The following is a 14,105-nucleotide window of genomic DNA, read 5'->3' as shown; positions in this document are numbered from 1 at the left end:
GAGTTGGGATCATTACAACATGAGGAACTGTATATATTAAATGGTCACAGCATTAGAAAGTTGAGAACCACTGGCTTAGTCCATTTTTTTGTTTGATTGTTTGGTTTGAGTTTTTTGAGATATTTTATTATGTAGCTCAGGTTAGCCTGGAACTTTCTGCTTTTGCCTCCCAAGTGCTGGTTCGTCCCAAGGTGGTAGAAGATAATATTCTTTGTCTTTCAGATAATGTTTCTTGATACTTGTTCCTTTTTCTTAACTGTTATGTTTTCTCAGGCTTCCTCTAGACACTGGCCCCGAAAGCACCTATGTGCTGGTTATATTCTGTGGTAGCTCCTATTACTATAACCACCTAGGGAAAAACCTTGTTTTGAGTGCCAACACAGTACTGGGCACATAGTCAGTGTTCATTGAGCCTTTATTGGAATTCTGTTTGCATGGTTAAGGAAAGCCTTCAACCAAGGAAGCAGAATTTAGGCAGTTCTTAAGGGATGGCTAGATCCTCTATACCTGGGTTTGAGAAAGAAATTCTAGACTAAAGGAACAATTTACACAAATGAAAAACATACCAAAGAGTTGGCACAAATGACTAGGGAGGTCTTTTACCAGAGTGTGAGATGGTCACTGACAGATGCTACTACTAGCAAGTATCCAAAGCCCGGCAGCCAGATTGGGTCATTATATCATACCCCTGAGTGTTTCTAAGGCTTTTCCTTGTTTTATGCCTTAGCATTTAGTCAATTTCTTGTTACTATTGAGGCTTTCTGTTCTTTGTTTCTCTATCAAAACTGGTAATAAGGACTGGGGAGGTGGCTCAGTGCTTGTTGTGTAACCCAGCACAGAACACAGAAACCACTGGATCTGTTGAGGAAGACAGACCAACATTAGCCAACCTCTGCTTCTACACGAGCTTCTGTGTACATGCACACATGTGCATACTATACCATGCACATATACAGGAAGTTGATAATAGGGGTTAGGAGACCACCGAGATGGCTCAGCAGGTAAAGGCGCTGGCCACCATGCCTCAAAACCTGAGTTCCATCTTCAGGAGCCACGTGGTGAAAAGAATGATGCTTTCCTGACCTCCACAGGTATGTGTTCTCTCACACACATACACAAATAAAGAAATGGAATGAAAGTCTTTTAAAATTGGGGCTGGGAATGTAGCACAGTTGCTGGAGTAGTGCCTAGTATAAACAGAGCCCCAGGCCATCCCCAGCATCGCATAACTAAGGATAGTAGGACAAGCCTGTAATGCCAGTCTAAATTCCAGCACTTGGGAGGTAGAGGCAGGAGGATCATTAGTTCAAAGCTACATAATTCAGCTTGAGGCCAGTCTAGACTACATGAAACTGTCCCAAAGGAGGAGGGGGTAAATAAATTTTTTACTTCAGAGATTCCAAAGAACTTAGGATATATATATATGTATATATATATATATACATATATATATATATATATATTTATATACACACACATACACACACACACACACACACACACACACAGACACACACGCATGTGCACATGCACTCTCAAATGAAAAACAGATAAGGGAGGTAATAAATATTCAGTCCATATACAACATAAAAATTGTAGAATAATTGGATATTTTGCAAGTAAGGCCATATCTAAAATGTGCCTTTGAAATGGGCTATTACTACCCTGCTGATAGTGTGGGGTGTTTTGTTGTGATTAAATGTATAGAGTCTTTGCTATACTTTGGGGCAGGCTCCCTGTCTTCTGTGGCTTTGATCCTGGAGGCTTCCAGCCAAGCTCAGAGTCAGGAAAAGGAGGTGTGGGCTTTTGGGCTGTGCGGCTGGCAGCCAGAATGTGGTTGAGTGTCTCCTCCCCTTCCGCACTGGTGCTCTACACACTGTGCGCTCTGGAATGACAGGCATTCCTGTGTGAAGAGAGCCGACGTGAAGACGTCTGTGAGAGCCACAAGTGCCCGGTGGCCGCAAAGCAGAAACTCCAGGTCTCACACTGTTTCCTGGCGTTTGGCAGTGATACCGGATTGCTGGTCCCTTATGTGGATTTGTCTTTTAAGAGAAGTTTGCTTTTGTCAGAAAGAGTTTGTTGTCGTGGGATACATCTAAGACAATTATAATCATGGGGCAAGCTGATGTCTCCAGACCGGTAAATCCAGATGCAGTTGGTGAGTAATGGACGGCAGGAAGATAGACATCTTGGCAGAAGTGAGGCAGGTTTACAGCTGAAGTTGGTATCTCTTAGGAATTGGAATACAAGACTTTGGCACATTTATTAAAGTTTGTGAGAAATGAATGAAAAATTTAAAGTTGTTTCCACTCAGTTAAATTCATTCACCTTTCACAGTTTTATTTTACTTGCTCTCTGGAGTTCTGTTTTAAGATTATATTGCTAAGACATTACCTATTGGTTTCTTTCTTGCCTTTGAAGAAATTAAAAGTTACATGAGCTGTTCCTTAGAGGTCAGAGGTATCTTACTGGTACTCTCCAAGTTCAGCCAATTGTTGAGTGTGTGATCTAGAAATAAAACTGCCAACTTCTAAAAACAGGATCATTTTAAAGATTGGATTAGATTTTTTAGGCTTGTTATACACTTTCCAAGACTTTCTCCATTGTACAAGTGTTGGTTCCTTATAAGACACTTTGCTGTATGAACTTCTGAAGTGTTATTGTCTCGGGTGGGTAGGAGGGTGCTGGTGGTGGGGTGGGTAGCTCAGACTGAAGAGGAGCTGTGAGTGTGGCTCAGAGTTGGAAGTGTAAACTGATGAGGTCGCCCCCCGCATCTCAGTGAGCATGTTCTGTCTTGTAGCTGCTTAGCTGCTGCTGCTGATCAATTGTGCAAATGGTTTTAAAAAGAGGATTGGAAAAAGAGTAGGCCAAAGTGTTGAAGTTATTTCTGGACAATGTGCTATTTAGGGAAAACTTGTATAAGGTACCTTTGATTTAGGAAGCATCCGGAAGCCTCTTTTTTCCCCCTCCACTAAGAAAGAAAAAGGTCTAAGCTGGCCGTGGTGGCACACACCTTAAATCCTAGAACCAAGGAGACAGATGCAGGTGGATCTCTGCTTTTCGGCTTGCCTGGTCTACACAGTGACGCCCAGTCTTTAAAAAGCCCAGTAAGATAAGATAGACAGATACAGTAACTAAAGAAAGGCAGGCAGGATTAGGAAGCAGGGAGTGCCTCAAATGTGTCTGATGATTTGTTGCAGTTTAGTTTCTGATTTCCCAGGAAAAGTGTTTTTCAGGTATTTCTGAAAGTGGATGACAAAGTGCTCAGGTAGTCACAGTCTCAGGACTCAGTCAGTGTGAACCAATCACTTGCTTTCCTCTGATCACTGCACTAAGTTTTTCTTTCTCAGCTCAGTACTTCACTTTTTAAAAAATGAAATGCCTTATTGAAAAGAGTTTACAGAAAAATACAAAAATCCCTCAGGACCACTTTCCAGCTTGAGAAAGTAAGTTAAAACAGAGAGGTGGGGTGGGGTGCACATTAGTAACCCCAGAACTGGGCAACAGAGGCAAAAGGATCAGGGGCTCAAGAGTCAGCTGGGGCCGGATAGTAAGTTTCAGACCAGCCTAGGTTTTAGGACATACTGTCTCCTACACACAAAAAATTTATTAAATAATTTTTTAAAATCATAAACCAAAGTAGAGATATCCTCAGCCTCTGCCTTCTCTCCCTTCCAATGACATGTTGCTTTTTCGCTCCTAGAGGCACCCTTCTCCTGTATGTGACCTACATGGGCAGCAGCAGCTCTTCCTGTGGCTGCTGCTCCCGAGTGCTTCTCTAACAAGTGCCGTGTGGTCTCAGGTCCTGGCAGGCATTTCTCCTCATCGTGAAATGAGAGTTTGGGAAAGCACTAGGTTGTTGAGCTGCTACAGTCTAGTGACGGGGATCTTTATGGAGACCGCCCGTCTAATCTCTCGACTGATCACTGCTCTTTTGCTTTTAAGAAAGAACTAAAGGGACCTTGTACCCCAGTTAGAGGGTGCTTCTCCCAGCTGCACACAGCTATGGGTTCAGTCCCCAGCACCACATAAACTTGGGTGTGGTACACACCTGTCATCCAGGCGTTCAGGTGGAAGCAGGGGATGAGAAGGTCAAGGTTACTCTTGGTGCCCGGCTTACCTGAGTTGCCTGAAACATTGTCTCAGGAATAGGAAGAAGTCACTTTTGCCACTATTAACTGTAACAAATTTTGGGAGACTGGAGATGTAGCTTAAAGTACTTTGCAGCATGAATTATACCTTGGACTGGATTTGATCCCAATTATGGCAAAAAAAAATACACACAATAATATAAATAAAATATTTTAATTAAAAATTTTTATTAGCCAGGTAGTGGTGGCACATGACTTTAATTCGAGCACTTGGGAGGAACAGGCAGGCAGATCTCTCTGAGACCCAGGCCAGCCTGTTCTACAGAGTGAGTTCCAGGACAGCCAGAGCTACATAGAGAACTCTGTTTCAAAAAACAAACAAAAAGATTATTTTTAAATTTACTTATCTGGAAGTTTTGTCCTGTATATCTGTGTACATGTGTGCTTGTTGTCCACTGAGAACACTGAGTCTCCTGAATCTGAAGTTACAAGGAGGAGGGGTGCAGGAGTCCTCTGGAAGAGCAGCTGCTGCTTTAACCACTGAGCCGTCTTGCCAGCCCTCATATATTAATTTCTTATGAAGTGTTTTAGTAGGCAGCTGGTTAGAAGGTTGCACTAGGTCCTTTAGAAGGATAAATAAACTAACACAAGCAGTTCAGTAGTCTAGAACTATCATACGCTTAGGTCTGTTTTTGATCTTTTTTTTTTCCTTAAAAAAAAAAACTGCATGTTTTATTGTCATATGTGGTATGTGTGGTATTGTGTCTGTGTGTTTGTGTGCTGCAGTGTTTGTGTAGTGTTGTTTGGTGTATATGTGCATGTTTGTGTGTGGTGTGCTCTGTCTATGCATGAGGCCAGAGGTGGGTTCTGACTACCTTCCGAGTCACTCCTGACTTTATCTATTTGTTGTTGTTGCTTTGCTCTGTTTTACATTTCTTTTGTTAGTATATATGTATGTGGGGGTGAATGCATGTGTGGGCATGTATGTACCACAGTGCTTTTGTTGAGGTCGGAGAGCAACACACTGAGTCTCTTCTCTACCCCAATCCTGTGGGACCCAGAGCTCAAGCTCAGGTCTTCTAGTTTGGTGACTAGAGTCTATCTGTTGAGCTTTTTAAATATGGGCCTACCCACCTCACTTCATTTTATGCTTTTGGGTTTTTTTGGTTTTTGTTGTTGCTGTTTTTTGGCTTTTTTTTTTTTTTCTTTTAGAAGAAGAGGTCTCAGCCGGGTTAGTGGTGGCTCATGCCTTTAATCCCAGCACTTGGGAAGCAGAGGCAGGTGGATATCTGAGTTTGGGGACAGCCAGGCTTACACAGAGAAACCCGGTCTCGAAAAACCAAAAAAAAAGAAGAGGTCTCATGAGGGGTGTTGGTAGTGTACCCTTTTAATCCCATTAGTCTGGAAGCAGAGGCAGGCAGATCTCTGTGAGTTTGAGGCCATAGAGTCTACATAGTGTTGGAGGGCAGCTAGAGGTACACAGAGACAGACACTTTGTCTTAAGACAAGGTCTCACTTTGTAGTGTTGGCTGACCTGGAAATCCCTAAGTAAACTAGCCTGGCCTCAGACTCAGAGAGTTGCCTGTCTCTGCCTCCCAAATGCTGGGATTAAAGGAAGATGCTTCCTACCATGCTGATTCCCCTTGCTTCCTCTCTTTTAATAAAACATATTTAAAAGTGTGTGTGTGTGTGTGTGTGATGTATACATGCTGCAGTGGAGATCGGAGGGCAGCTTCTTTCAGAAGTCAGTTTTTCTCACTGTGGTGTCTGGTTATCACGGCTGTATGACAACTGCTCTTACCCTATGAGCAATCTCACTATCTCATTTTGTTAAGACAGGATCTCTTATTGAACCTGAGTAGATAGGCTTGCTAATGGGCTCCAGGGTTCTGTTAACTTCACCCCTACCCCTCAGTGCTGGGGTTGTGGCTACAAGTTACCATGCTAGCTTTTTTTGTTGTTGTTTTTTGTTTTGTTTTGTTTTTTTTGTTTTTGTTTTTTGTTTTTTTTTTTTTCGAGACAGGGTTTCTCTGTGTAGCCCTAGCTGTCCTGGAACTCACTGTGTAGACCAGGCTGGCCTCGAACTCAGAAATCCACCTGCCTCTGCCTCCCAAGTGCTGGGATTAAAGGCGTGCGCCACCACCGCCCCGATACCATGCTAGCTTTTACATGGGTCCTGGGGATGCAAACTCAAACTCTCTTGGTGGACACTATACTGATGGAGCCATCTGCAGAGCTCTGCAGCCAGGCATCCTTCTCTACAGAGTATGCATGTCATGGGTGCAAAGCAGCATCGCCTTGTGTGGTGCTAGCTTATTCCAGACTAAGCAAGCACTCTACCACTCTGCTAGCCCCAGGCTCCATCACTTCTTGCCATAGCTGTGGTAGAAAAGACATTTTTCCTGAGGTAGAAGTGTAGAGACCTTACCTATCTCCTCTGTCCAGTTCTTTCTAATCCCATGGCCAAGGCTGTGTGAGATCTCCAGAAGCTGTAGGCCGCCTCTGCACATGAAACCTGCTTTGTTCATTAGTGAAATAGTTTGGCTTTATAATTTTGTTTCAGTTTTCTGGAACTATTCCTTAAATCCAATAATAAGCCTCTAAGAGAACAAAAAATGTTAAGTACAGTGGCAGAGTATCATAAACTATGCTGCCTATTTACAAAATTCTGAAGGCTGAGATATGAGTATTACATTAAGTTTCAGGCCAGTCAGGAATGGGGTGTGAGATCCTGTCTTAGAACAAAACAAAGCACAAAAAGGGCAGAAAATGTTGCCCAGCTAGTAAAAGTGCTTGTTTCCAAAGTCTGATGACCTAAATTTGATCCCTGAACCAACATGGTAGAAGGAGAGAACAAACATCTTCCAGTTGCCCTATGACATCCACACATGAGCCCTGGTACATGCATGGACACATACACACATATACAATGAACCAGGGGTGGGAGGATCTTATAGATGAAAACAAAAAATATAAAAAAAAATTTAATTGATAAGGTACAAATGATAGAGGTGGAACTCAAACAAGGAGATTTAGTCACTTAATGCAATCTAGTGAAGGAATGTTGGAAGATTTGTGTTCTTTGGACTTCTGTCACCTGACTATACTTAGCCATCCAACACAGGCGAGTAAGAATTAGTTGAAGGGCAGGTGTGATGCTATACACCTGTAAGAACTGCTGCTCTAGAAGCTGAGTGAGTTCAAGGCCATTCTGGGATTAGAAGGGTTAAAAATTAAAATAAAAAGTGTATCGGCAAGTGGAAGTGGAGGGGCGCTGGGAGGAATGGGAAGAGGGAAAGCTGCAGTTGGGATATAATATGAGAGAATATAACAACAAATAAAATACAAGCATGATAGAAAAGGGCCACAGACTTTGAAGTTAGAGAGATTTCAATTATATCCACATTTTGTCACACATGAAATTTTTTTCAAGTTTATTTATTTTTATATGTATGAATGTTTTGCTTGCATATATGTGTGTATCTTAAGTTGTTTGGTACCTAAAGAGGCCAGGAGAGGGTGTCAGATCCCCTGGGACTGGAGATACAGAGTTGTGAGCCACCGTGTGGGTGCTGGGCATCAAACCTGGGCCCTCTGGAAGAGAGGCAAGTGCTCTTTTTTTTTTTTTTTAATTATTTATTTATTTTTATATGAGTACACTGTAGCTGTCTTCAGACACACCAGAAGGGGGCATTGGATCCCATTACAGATGGTTGTGAGCCACCATGTAGTTGTTGGGAATTGAACTCAGTACCTCTGGAAGAACAGTCAGTGCTCTTAACCTGTGAACCATCCCTTCAGCCCTATCACACATTTTTAAAGTGCTAAAGTTAAACAAAGCAAGGGCATAGGTACAGCTTAGTGCTAAACCACTTGCCTAGCAAGCACAGGGCCCTAGGTTCAGTCCAAGTACCACAGAAGCAAGAACAAAGAACAAAAAAGGTCCCGATACTGGAAAGCTGGAGCAAAAGCTTCAAGGCCAGCCTCAGCCACAGAGACCCTGTCTCAAAAAGCCACTTAAGTGAACAAACAAAACTGAAAATATACAACTGAAATAGCTTCAGAATTAAATTAAAACCTCCTCAATGTACACAGAATTGCAGAAATATGTGAAGTGTTCATAAATGTTATATAGAAAATATAAAAGTATTGCTTATTCCTGTGGCTTATTGTTGCATGTATATGTGACAGTAGCCCAGACGATTAAAGGTCATAAGATTCCTTCATTGTTCTGGAAGCAGTGAAAGTCTAAATCCACATAGATTAGTGTCTTAGGGTTTTACTGCTATGAACAGATACCATGACCAAGGCAACTCTTATAAGGACAACATTTAATTGGGGCTGGGTTACAGGTTCAGAGATACAGTCCATTATCAAGGCAGGAACACAACAGCATCCAGGCAGGCATGGTGCAGGAGGAGCTGAGAGTTCTATATCTTTATCTGAAGGCTGCTAGCAGAATACTGGCTTCCAGGCAACTAGGATGAGGGTCTTAAAGCCCATACCCACAGTGACACATCTACTCTACCAGGGACTTTCTAATAGTGCCACTCCCTGGACTGGGTATATACAAACTATCACAGTAAGTCAAGGATGTAGAAAACAAGACAAGTACAAGAGACAGAGCTAAAACCAACCTGACAGTGAAAGAACACTGGCTGCTCTTCCAGAGAACCCAGATTCAATTCCTAGCACCCTCAAGGGGGCTTACAACCGTCTGCAACTCCAGTCCCAGGGTATCTGATATCATGTTTCTAGTCCCCCCCGCCCCCCAAGCACCAGGCACACACATGGTACACAGACATATATGGAGGTAAAATATCCTTACATATTAATATCTTAAATTTTTGTTTTTGTTTTCCTAAGACAAGCTTTCTCTGTGTATTTTTGGCTGTCCTGGAACACACTCTGTAGACCAGGCTAGCCTCAAACTCAGAGATAAGCCTGCCTCTGCCTCCTGAGTGCTGGGATTAAAGGCATGCACCACCATAACTGGCTCTTAATTTTTTTTAAAAAAGTGGAAAATGTAATTAAATTTATATTTGTATAACAGAGTAAGACCTTGTCACACAAAACGGACAAATGACTTTGATGACTAGAGAGAGCAGTTGATAGAACAAGGGAACAATGCACCGACACAGTGTTAATAACTGTGCAGCCCAGTGAACTAGCTTGACCTGATTAGCACATTTGGACCACTCCACTCCACTCAGCCACACACAGTACACCTTGTTATAGGTTTGTCTGTTGTGAGACAAGACTTGCTATATACATAATCTATGCTGCCCTCAAACGGTAACCCTCCTCATAGTGACAGTGTTGTGATGATAAGATGAGCCTTTGGGGCCCGATCGTGATACATTTTGTTTATTATTTTAATTTTAAAAATGATTCATTTTGTTTTGTGCATGTATATTTTCCATGTATGCATGTATGTATGTGCACTGTGTGCATGCCTAATGCTTGTAGAGGTCAAAAGAGGGCATCCGATCCTCTGGAACTGTAGTAGTACACTATGTAGGTGCTGGGACCTGAACCTGAGACCTGTGCAAAACAATGAAAAATTTCTTAATTAACTTACTTTTATATATGTTAGTACACTGTCATGGTATCTTCAGATAATACCAGAAGAGGGCGTAGGATCCCATTACAGATGGTTGTGAGCCACCATGTGATTGCTGGGATTTGAACTCAGGACCTCTAGAAGAACAGTCAGTGCTCTTAACCACTGAACCATCTCTTCAGCCACCTCAATGTAGTATTTTTAACTACTGAATCATCTCTTTAGCCCCTTATTATTTTATTTATTATCAGTGTGGGTATATGATGAGTTTGGGAGTCAGTTTTCTCCTTCAGTTGGGTAACAAACTTGGCGGACATGAGACCCTGGGATATTTAGGATTTCTTCTTTTGTGGTGCTTAGCTGCTTTCAGGACCTCGTGCTGTTGCCACACTCACAGGAGAGCCTCAGCCCCACCCTTGTGTTTTTGAGACAGGGTCTTACTATGTAGTTTATGCTGTCCTGGAACTTTTGATCCTCCTGTTTTTGCCTCCTGGGTGCTAAGATTATAGGCGTATGCCATCACACCCAACTGAGAGTTTTTAAAAGGATTCATGGCCCCACTTCCTGTAGATCCTGTATATTATAAAGGCAGTTGGGCTGATTCTAAATATTTGGACAGACGTGTGAGTCAGTGAAATAATATGCAGCTTGTCATTGAGTAGGGAGAGGGGAGGAGGAAGAACAGAGACATGAGTGAAGCCGGAGGTGGTGGCTCACACCTGTAATCTCAGCATTTGAGAACAAGACCATGGAGGATCTGGGGTTCGAGGTCATCCTTAACTATAAATGAATTCAAAGTCAGCTTGAGCTCCTTAAGATCCAAGTTGTTGTTTTTGTTTGTTTGTCTGTTTGTTTGTTTTTGGTTTTTCGAGACAGGGTTTCTCTGTGTAGCCCTGGCTGTCCTGGAACTCACTCTGTAGACCAGGCTGGCCTCGAACTCAGAAATCCGCCTGCCTCTGCCTTCCAAGTGCTGGGATTAAAGGCATGCGCCACAAGATCCAAGTTTTAAGTTTTGTGTAAAACAAGCAAAAATAAAAATAAAAAGATAGCCAGGCAGTGGTGGCGCACGCCTTTTTGTGAGCAGCAGAAGCAGACTAAGTGATGGATGATACTTCATTTAAAGACCTTTCCGGCAGGAACTTCTCTGTGCTGCTAAAATATTGGCTGCTTTTCTTTCTTTCTTTTTCTTTTTTTTTTTTTTTTTTTTTTTTTCCTCGAACTCAGAAATCCGCCTGTCTCTGCCTCCCAAGTGCTGGGACTAAAGGCGTGCGCCACCACCGCCCGGCATTGGCTGCTTTTCTTTATGGTCTTTAACATTTTCAGTCCAATTAAAACTTTAGATGTAATTTTTCCTTTTTTCAGTCAAATAACATTTTCTTTTTATTTCCTGGAGTACTCATGGATATGTTAACAGGAGATTTACAGGAGTCATGTATGAAGACACAGACCTGTAGTTCCAGTGCTTACAAGGTTAAGGCAGGAGGAACACATGTTGAAGAGCAGATTAGGCTACCTAGCAGCGATTGTCACAAAAAACTTAAATCAGCCCCAAGATGTCTCATAGGTAAAGGCGCTGGAAGCCAAGCGTGATGATCTGAGTTCAATCCTGGGACCCATACAGTGGAAGGAAAGGATTGATCTACTTTTCTGTCCAACACATATGCTCTGGGCTATGTGCAGCTCCCCTGCCTTCACACCCACACAGATGCACAGAAGCTAAACTTAAAAAAAATAATGTAAGTGTAAGAAAATAGTAACACAAAGCTACATGTCAAAAGGAGATCATTGTTTTTAGTACATGTCAAACTCTTCCTGCCCCAACGTTGTTGCTTCTAGTAGGAAGTGCATTTCTGTGAAGTAGCAAGCACCTTAACCCCAGGAGCCAGGCCACAGAGCCTTTCCTTTCCCCTAGACGGCTCCTGAGATCTCTGGGACAGTAGGTGGAGTGCAGGCTGCATTGTATTGCCTTCCTGAGTTTTTGTTGTTGCGACCTTCCTGCCCCCACCCCTTGGTTGCTTCTGTCTCTACCTTCAAAGCTAAGTAAGCCCTGCATGTGTGTCATTATGAGGGCCTCAAGACCTTTGACCTCAGTCCTGAACTTGTAGCCTGTTAACTATGTTATGGGTCAAATCCTTCCTATCAGGATTTTCCTAAGTCATACTGTGACAGGCAGTAGAGTCTCACCTCCACTCTCTCCAACTCTTTTATGTCAGAGCATCTTCTCGAACGCCCTGTGTCAATACTTGCTGAATTGCTCTTCCCTGAATTACTTGAATCGTGGGAATGGCTGAGAGAGGGTAATATTTAACTGTGATTCCCTTAGTGGTGGGATTCTTTGCTTCAGTGTTGCAGAGCTTATACATAAGGAGAAAGCGGTCTACATTATGTATGCTAAAGATGCTGACCTGGTTCTCATCATCTCACTGAATTTTCCTCTTAAATGATGTCAGATTGGTTTGGCTCCTTCAGTGATTTAAGTTTTGAGTTTGGGCCTTTGTCCATGTAATGTCCGGAGTGTGACTTGTCTGCGTGATTGTTTGTCATTGCTCTGATTCTTTCCAACTGCCACAGGAAGTGAGGGGACATTTTTAGAGGTTATTTAAGGATAATAAATTGGCTGTCCCTTCCTGTTCCTCTCCTGAACAGAAGAAGCAGAGCAGCCCTCTGGAGACGCAGGCATGGTCATGGACAGTGTGGAAGCAGGGGACACAACACCTCCCACCAAAAGGAAAAGCAAGTTCTCAGGGTTTGGCAAGATCTTCAAGCCGTGGAAATGGAGGAAAAAAAAAAGTAGTGATAAATTCAAAGAGACATCAGAAGGTAAGGTGCTAAGATTTCAGTGTGTTCTGAGGAGTGGGGGTGAAGTACCTGCCTAGTTTGAGCAAAGCCCTGGGCTCTTCCCTGATCATAGAGAACCTGGTGTGCTTGTGTTCTCCTGCAGACCCCACAGAAGGGAGGCTCAGAAACTCAATGATCAGAAATTCAAGGTCATTCTTAATTATATACCGAGTTTCAGGCCTACCTGGTCACCAGGAGACCTTGTCTCTAAACAAACAAAGAAAGCTTCTGGTTTTAAGAGTTCCTGGTTTGGGTTAAGGAGGTGACTGAGCAGGTAAAATACTTGATGTAAACACGAGGACCTCAGTTGGAACCCCCAGGACCCGCCCACGTAAGCCAGCTGCACACACGCTATTGTAATCCAGTGCTTCTGTGGGGAGATGAAAAGAGGACAGAAAATCCCAGAAACCTATAAACTAAAAAGGGCCAGCTGCATGCACAGTGGGGAGAGAGACCCTGTCTCCGCCAAAGGGATGAGCCAACGGCAACTGACACTGGAGATTGACCTCTGACTTTCACATGCATTCCATGTCATGCATGTGCCCAAGTGTGCTTGCACTCAGATACATACATACACATTGTACACACAAAAAAGAATAATTCTGCCCTGCAGTGGTGGCATACGCCTTTAATCCTAGCACTTGGGAGGCAGAGGCAGGCGGATTTCTGAGTTCGAGGCCAGCCTGGTCTACAGAGTGAGTTCCAGGACAGCCAGGGCTACACAGAGAAACCCTGTCTCAAAAAAAAAAAAAAAAAAAAAAAAGAATAATTCTGGGGGCTGGTGAGATGGCTCAGCGGTTAAGAGCACTGACTGATCTTCCGGAGGCCGGAGTTCAAATCCCAGCAACCACACAGTGGCTCACAACCATCCATAATGAGATCTGATGCCCTCTTATGGGGTGTCTGAAGACAGCTACAGTGTACTTACATATAATAAATAAATAAATAACCTGTGGGCTGGAACGAGAGGGAGAAGGGAAGGGGGGGAAGAATAATTCCCTGAGTTGTTGGGTTTAGTGGTGTAGGCTATAATCCCAGCTCTTAGAAGATGGAGGCTAGAAGAGCCAAGAATTTAACTTATTCTTGGCCATACAGGAAACTCAAAGTCAGTCTGGAAACAGTAACAACAAAAGCACTCGTGGGGGTTCTATTAATTGATTGATTATTTGGTTGATTAATTTACCAGACAGAATCATGTATCAAAGGACTTCCTTGTACTCTTTATATAGCAAGAGTGATCTTGAACTTGTGATTCTCCTGCCTAGCTCTAGGATCGAAGATATGTTCTGTATCTAGTTTACATAACGCTGGAGATTGAACCAGGGTTTTGTGCTTTGAAGGTACTCTACCAACTGAGTTTCCTGTTTTAGAAGCACCCCAGTTTTCACATCTCCCTAAATGTCTATAACTTCCTACTTGAAGAGTTCGGTCTTTTAGACAGACAAACAGTCCTTCATTGAACCTTTACTCTCTTTTGCATTTTTAATTGATGATTAAACCTATAAGGTGTGACACATGCTGGGCAAGTGCTCTACCACTGACTTACAACCCCAGCCACCTTCTTTTTCTGTTTTTTTTTGTTTTTTTTTTTTGTTTTTTTTTGTTTTTTTTTT

General features: G+C 42.8%; 1 protein-coding gene across 2 annotated transcripts in view; it reads left to right on the top strand.

Annotated features, from left to right (window-relative positions):
• Phactr4 (phosphatase and actin regulator 4) overlaps nucleotides 1–14,105 on the top strand; it is a 71,584-nt gene that overhangs the window by 22,965 nt on the left and 34,514 nt on the right. For both annotated transcript variants that reach the window (XM_028759886.1, XM_028759885.1), the window contains exon 3: nucleotides 12,301–12,474. In XM_028759886.1, coding sequence (XP_028615719.1) covers nucleotides 12,301–12,474 — 174 coding nt within the window. The remainder of the gene's footprint in view (nucleotides 1–12,300; nucleotides 12,475–14,105) is intronic.

Source organism: Grammomys surdaster, unplaced genomic scaffold (genome assembly GCF_004785775.1).
Source record: "Grammomys surdaster isolate TR1022 unplaced genomic scaffold, NIH_TR_1.0 126313, whole genome shotgun sequence".
NCBI classification, from domain to species: domain Eukaryota; kingdom Metazoa; phylum Chordata; class Mammalia; order Rodentia; family Muridae; genus Grammomys; species Grammomys surdaster.
The sequence above is the reverse complement of the archived record's forward strand: the minus strand, read 5'-3'. Positions and strand labels throughout refer to the sequence as shown.